The sequence below is a fragment of the Xyrauchen texanus genome, chromosome 39 (genome assembly GCF_025860055.1).
Source record: "Xyrauchen texanus isolate HMW12.3.18 chromosome 39, RBS_HiC_50CHRs, whole genome shotgun sequence".
Lineage (NCBI taxonomy): Eukaryota > Metazoa > Chordata > Actinopteri > Cypriniformes > Catostomidae > Xyrauchen > Xyrauchen texanus.
Window position 1 is genome coordinate 32,939,811 of NC_068314.1, and position 7,594 is coordinate 32,947,404.

The window sequence follows — 7,594 nt, forward strand, 5'->3', positions numbered from 1 at the left end:
CCGATAATTGTGAAATTGTACTAGTGTAAATGCAATTACGGATATCAAGAATGTTTTTTTTACTAGTTGAAATTCCATTTTTGACATCAAGAATGTTTTTCTGTGAGTAATTACATCATTTTTGAGATCAAGAATTAACATTTTTAAAGGAATATTCCTGGTTCAATAGAAGTGAAGCTTAATTGACAGCATTTGTTGCTAAATGTTTGCCAAATTATTGCTTTATTTTAAAAGAGGGATGAGTCAAAATTAGGGCTGTCAATCGTTTACAATTTTTAATCAAATTAATTACATGGTGTCCCGATTAATTAATCGCGATTAACCACATATACAAATATTTGCTGAGAAAGCCCCTCATATAACAATAACTCAATATATAATGATTATCTTTAAATATAAAAAAATTATATATATATTTACATTTACATTTATGCATTTGGCAGACGCTTTTATCCAAAGCGACTTACAGTGCACTTATTACAGGGAGAATCCCCCCGGAGCAACCTGGAATTAAGTGTCTTGCTCAAGGACACAATGGTGGTGGTTGTGGGGATCGAACCAGCGACCTTCTGATTGCCAGTTTACCAGTTATGTGGTTAGACCACTACACCACCACCACTTATATATATCAGATTTATTTTGACGGCTTGTTTAAGGGCCCATCAATTTACACCTACGTCAGACGTCTCGGCTGCGTTGTGTCATAAAAATAAAATGTTTAGGTCACTGTGTCAAGTTAAATATAGTTTAATACTCAATCTTTAAACACATCTTGAGATCCCTTAGATCGCATTTCTGGTCACACAATGTATCAAGGTAAAAAATGTATTTAAATAAATATTAACTGAAGGTTTTTAAGATTAAAATTACATTTTTAAAACAAAGGTGGTGAGGGAGCCTATTATCCCAAATGTGGGGGTTTAAAGTGATTTTTTGTAGATATAGAGGTAATAGTTATTGTGCAAAATTTGTCAACTAATGCAGATCATTTTGAGACACCAAGGTGTTTTTTTGAGTAACAATTTAAGATGATTTCAAACACATTTGCCATTTTATTACTTCTTAAGGATTCTATAAACAAACTAATCTCTATTACGATTGGATCATTGTGAGCCCACTTTGAAAATTTTCATAACAAATCCATTCACCCCACTTAAGAAAAACAATGTGTTTAATAGAGGCCTTTAGCCCCTGCAACGGGGGGACTTTTTACCCCAAATACTATCCTTTCACTTATTGGACAGTTGTTGAAATTTTTTTGATTTAATGACCTTAAGCAAAATTGAAAATGATAAATAAGTATTTTACCATAAAATAAATGTTTTATTTTCAGGGATTTACATTAGCTACATAAATTTGCAACATACATTTTTTAATTTTTTTATTTGATCAAATTGCCTCAAAATCAACCTTTAGACACCACATGCAAAGATCTCATGGATCAGGAACATTTTGCAGTGCATAGTGAAAACAGGTGTTTAGGAAAGTACCGTGGTAGTTTTTGTTGCTATTTTGTGTTTTGGGAGAAAAAAAACACTAAATAAAATCCTTTTACCCCATTGAGACTTTAGCCCCATTGTACCCTACACCTCTCACACATATGCAAACGCAAACTGGGCTTTCGTGTCTTAAGCAGCTTTCTAGCAACAGACTTTCTGATGTTCATGTAAACAAAGGGTTCATACTCAAAGTTTTAATGGTCTTTCTGCAGGTTTAGCCCCCATGATGAGTGATGTTGACAATAAACCCTTCACATCCATTCTGTATGGAAATGGCCCAGGGTTCAAACTGGTTAATAGTGGAAGAGAAAATGTCTCGACTGTGGACTATGGTATGTAATTGCAGTCTTATCGCTTCCTGGTGATTTTTTTTAACAGCCTGGGGATGTACTTTTGGGATACTTGGAATGTTGATATATAATTGATTTAATGCTTTTAACCAGTGGTTCTCAACTGGTTTTGCTACTGGAGTGGTGACCAACACATTACCAACATTGTTTAGCATAAAGTATATGCAAAAATTAGGGCTGGGTATTGATACAGATTTCCCGATTCAATTCGATTCCGATTCACAAGCTCTCGATAGATTAGATTCAATATCGATTCAATATAATGTCCTTTTTGCTTACATATAAAAGAAATGATCTCCCAGCTAATGCTGTTAATTGTCACGGTCAGACAATTGATCTTCCAAGCACTCGTCAAGGACATGCTCCGGGACATGGTCAACTGATTCGTGACATTGATGACATTTTGATTTTCTCCGTAATATCTATGACCACGTGCAACACCTCAGGCAGGTGCTTCAGTGGCTGCTGGAGAATCATCTGTTTGTCAAGGTGGAGAAGTGCAAGTTTCATGCACAGTCGGTTCCATTCCTGGGATTCATCCTTTAGCCTGATGGCATCCGAATTGACCCAGCCAAGGTAAAGGCAGTTGTCGACTGGCCGACCTCTGACTCTTGTAAAGCAGTCCAGCAGATTCTGGGGTTTGCCCATTTTTACTGGCAGTTCAATTGGAACATCAGAATATGAATCCCTACTCTATTACGAGGTACTACTAGTAACAGTTAATTATACAGGGGACCTTTTGACTAGGTACATTAAGAAAATATACATTTTACAAAATAAATATTCCCCCCCAAAAAAACTTACTCACCAGTTCTCTGATATACCGTCGCATGGTCCTCGATCACTCCTCCACCCTCTCAGGTGGATGACAGCCGCTCCTCCCCGGGCAGACCGGAGTCATACACACGACCCCTGGTGGACAGAACGCCCCTCCACGTTCCCGGCGACTCGTGGGGACACTTCTCCACCCCTGGCAGCGGCCCTACCGCTCCAGGTAGTCAGGGAGTCACTTCCCTCCTCCCCTCGTGGACGGCAGTCTTCTTTCGACCCCTCCGTATTTCTGGGGGATGGCAGGGCTCTCCTCCGCCCCTGGCAGTGGCTCCATCGCTCCAGGCGGTCGGGGAATCCAGTCCCCACTCGCCTCGCGGACGGCGGCCTTTCACCGCATCCGGGTGGTCGGGCTACTCCATCCCATGGACGGCAGTGTCGCGGACTCCCCGACGGGCATCCCTCCTCCTTCCCGGATTTCGACATCAGTGTAAAGGGATTTAAGGGAAAGGAGGAGGCGAGAACCGGCTTGACAATATAAATAATTGTTTTAATGATAAACTTAAACAAAAGACACAAACACACACGACGGACATACCTGTAAACGATCTCTCTCTCCCGCACCATATTCCGCAGTCGGCCTTTATCCCTCTTGGAGGCTTGATCAGCCTGATAAGGGACCAGGTGTGTAGAATCAACACCCGGCCCCGCCCTCCTCCCTGCCACATTATTAAAAGAGACTCAATGACAAATGGGTTACGTGGATCTCATTTTGGAGACACATTACACAGAACAACATTAACTCTCAACACGCTGTGAAAGGATCTCACTGCTGAACACTTCACGACTAAACTACTGACTAAATGATGGATTACACTCTTAAAATGAAATACATAGACTATCAATTAAATGCCAAAAAAAGCCTTCATCAGCCAACAAACAAAGGACAATGCATCTATGTGCACTTCTGCAGTTAATCCAGGATGAACTTCAAAGACTTTCTCCCAATGTTATTTTTCTCCATTAACCAACATCTTATGGTGTTTTGCAGCCTTGTCTCATTAAATGTATGTAGCATTGCAATGTTTTTGCAAAACTGAAATTATGTGCTTCATTACATGTTTGGCTGCAGTTTGCATGTGAAATGTATATAGAGTAACTTTCATTCTATGAGACCACACTGCAAAAATGCCCTTAAACTCAAACATTGACATTAATACAAACTTCATAGGCCCAAATTATTAACCCAAATGACATGTTCACTATACGTTCCCAGCAGCCAACAGTGCAAAGCACAAAACAAATTGTGTTTTAAACCATGTTTATTCCATATTTACACTGCTTTGAAACAATCAAAAAGCCGGCACTCTAAAGGCCATACAGTACAAGTCAACCGCCACGTAGTTGAATAATGAAAAACTGCCTGTCTCTCTCTCTTTCCATTATCCCTATATTTCTTTCTCTCTCTCTCTATCTGTTTGACAAGTCATAGAATTATGTCTATTCTTTCGACTTGGTCTCATCTCTCATTTTTCCTCTTATTCTCTTATCCGTCTCCGCTCTCTCTCTTTAACTCTCTTTTCTTATTCTCATCCCCATTACTCTCTGCCTTCTCCTGTTTGCCTTATTACTACTCTGCTGCATAGATTTGTCTATTTTTATTGCCGTTTTCACTGACGGAACAAAACCCAAAAACAATAATGTAAAGTGCATCGTCATCCCTTCCATTGACTTTCTTTTGTCCTTAGAGCAAAATAACTATCAGGCACAGTCTGCTGTTCCCTTGCGCTCGGAGACTCATGGGGGTGAGGACGTGGCCATCTTCTCCAAAGGTCCCATGGCCCATCTTCTTCATGGAGTCCAGGAGCAGCATTATATTCCCCATGTCATGGCCTACGCAGCATGCATCGGTCAAAACAAAGACCACTGCTGGGCAAGATCTGGAGTGGCCACCTCTGTCAACCACGTCTCCCTTATTTTGCCAATTCTTCTCGGAGTTGCATTGCTCGTGTGTTGACCTGTTGCTTTTTGAATCATCACTCAACCTTCTGTAATTAGATTAGGAACTATCCTAACTGATTCCTTCATGTGGATTTCTTTCATTTTTGTATGAATTTGTATGACTTTTTCTTAACAACAGATTATCAACCCTAGGACCAATGCCTGGGCATTATGAAGAGCCTGAAGAGAATACTTTCAATATGAGGAATGTCTCTGATATTCTATTGGAATAATGGAAAGAAAAAGCAGTGCAGTACTATTTTTACTTGCCCTTTAAAAGCTCACACAACATCATTTTCCGTCGTAAATTCATCAAGATCGCATTAACAAATTGTCTTTTTTCATATGTATTTTTGCAATGATGGTAACAAAAGGTAATGCAGTAAAATGTGGACAAATTTTGTCTTGCGAGTTAAAGTTAAAACAGACTCACATTTACGGAGTCCCTTAGAGGACAGGGAGGGAATTTATTTACTGAAATAGTTTTGCATTCCTTGGTAAATTAACCTTTGCTTTACTTTAAGAATATTGTAGTAACTATGACTCTGGGAACAATTTTTTTATTTGGGCAGAAACCATGTTTTTACGATAGTAATATTGTAGTGACGATGACTGTATTAACCATGGTTAATTTTGTGGTTATTACAATTACCATGGTTAAACTATGGTTTCTTTCTTTCCTTCCTTTTTTTATTTGTATTTTTTTTTGAATTTTTGGGTTGAAACCATTTGGTTTGAAACACCATACTTAAATTACAATTAAATATGGTGTTACTAATAAAACTGATGTAATCATGTTTTTATTTTTTTTTGCTGTTTTGGGGACAGAATGGTCATTTTTTTATTACCATGGTTTTTCTGGTATTATTACTATGGTTTTATTACAAAAATGATTCTGAAGATATGATTCTTTATTTTTATTTTTGGGGTTGTATGGTTTTAAAACCATACTTGTACCACAAATTAAATATAGTGTTAATAGTAAAACTGTTGTGACCATATTATACTACCATGGTTTTACTGTATTATTACTATGATTTTACTACAAATGTTATGGTTAAAATATGGTTACTGTAGTAAAACTACAGTAACTACATTTTGTGGTTATGATTTTTGGTTATGATGGTTAATTTATTGCGAGGGAATGCAAAACATTCGAATGGAGTGCAAACTATTGGCGGGAACACAAACCTATTTCAGAAAAGAAATGCCCTTACTGTCCTCTGAGAGTTTCCGTACACAATACGCCATTTTTGCACGGAAAATGGTCATGGTCACATGGGCAACTTTTATTTTTAGTTAGTTTTGATGTTGGTTGGGATCATTTTTGGTGAAATATCATGTAATTTGTGCTCTTCATTAGCACTTGATTGTGTAGTATGCATTGTGCTGCATCAGGAGGCCGATAACAGGAAAGAATGTTGTGTAATACAAACAGTACACCCTGATAGCCCAGTGATCTATTTGAATTACAACCCAATCTCGTGACAATTTTTAGATATTTTACGAGTTGGCTATTTCATATGATTCCCTGCAATTTTGTTCATATAAATTCCTACGATTTCTTGACAAATGCTCAGATGTTAAATGCGAAAATAAGCACAAGTTCTGTGCACAAGGCATTACACAAACCCCTTATCTAAACCTAACCAATCAATAGAGTGTGGAAACATGACAGGAAGCTGTTGTGTGTGACAGAAATAAGTAATTCTCTTGAATTAGATGGAAACGATGTCCAGTGACGTCATTGGCTGTAGTGAAAGTCGGATGAATTCATACGAATTAGCCAAATTTAGAAAAGGCGTACGAATCCTTACGATTTCTGCATGAGAGTGTGTTGTTGAGTTATGTGTTATCATCTGGAAGATGTCATTTTGTCGAAATCTTAAACTTTGTTTGGTGGGTCTGAAATCAAACTTTATCTGTATCTAGTTTGATCATCATACTGAATGTGGTGTATCTTTTGAAATGTATTGAACTCACTTCCTTTCATTTTGAATCTGAATGACAGTACAGAATGTGCAATTGTTGCATGTTCGTATCTATAGCAGTTTATGAGCCTTTCAATGAATGTAGACAATTCAAATGAAATACATGTGAATAATCACAAAAATGTGGACTCAATGTAAATGAAGGATGTTTTCATTTCAAGTGTATTTCTTTTGTTTTCCAGAGTTTATTGGCTATTCACCAATAAATAGGGGAGAGAAATTTTTTTGCATGTGTCATTTTGTTTCAAATGGCATTCATTCACTGATGTGGCTTTAGTAAAATGCACAGATTATAGCCACAGTAAATGGCCCTTAATGAGCAATATGGGAAAAGGAATATAGCTTATGTTGACATTTAGTCATTAAAAATGATTCTGATAAGTTATAAAAGAATGTGTAAAAGCAACATTCATACATTTTCAAGGCCATTTAAGAAAGATATTTTATCAGATTCTGACCTCAATGCTCTGATGTGTTTCCATTAAATATGACAATTGCATAAGCAGGAAGTATTGCAAAACATTTTGGTAAAATACTCCCAAGTCAGCACCACCAGCTCTGAATGTTTTATATGTAACTATACACTAGGCTAGAGAAAGCTCAGATGCAAGGTTTGATGGGTATGAATGTGTAAGGGCACATACACACAAAAGTTTATGCTGCGTAAAAACAAACCTAAATACTACAAATTCATCATTTTCAAAGGGGACATGCAAGGATGTAGCATGGAATCGCAAACGTTTGTGAAAGTGACGCTCACATCATTCGACCAAATATTAAGAGCATTTTAACATTTCCTGCAATGCACTCTGACATAGGCATCCACTGACCAATAAGAATGTCAGAGAGATGGGTCCAGCCTTGCTTTCTAAACTCCAAAAGAGCACAAAAGTGCTTTTTTTTCTTTCCACTATTTGCATTACCCAATTCCCAATGCTCAAGACCAATTTGGTTGCTTAGGAGACCTGGCTGGAGTCACTCAGCA

The 7,594-nt window shown here is 37.7% G+C and overlaps 1 protein-coding gene across 2 annotated transcripts in view; it reads left to right on the forward strand.

The window, feature by feature from the left end:
• Window positions 1-6,820, forward strand: part of LOC127632891 (alkaline phosphatase-like) — a 34,735-nt gene extending 27,915 nt beyond the window's left edge. For both annotated transcript variants that reach the window (XM_052111713.1, XM_052111714.1), the window contains exons 11-12: window positions 1,712-1,831; window positions 4,366-6,820. In XM_052111713.1, coding sequence (XP_051967673.1) covers window positions 1,712-1,831; window positions 4,366-4,634 — 389 coding nt within the window. In that variant the 3' untranslated portion in view covers window positions 4,635-6,820. The remainder of the gene's footprint in view (window positions 1-1,711; window positions 1,832-4,365) is intronic.
• The last annotated feature ends 774 nt before the right edge of the window (window positions 6,821-7,594 follow it).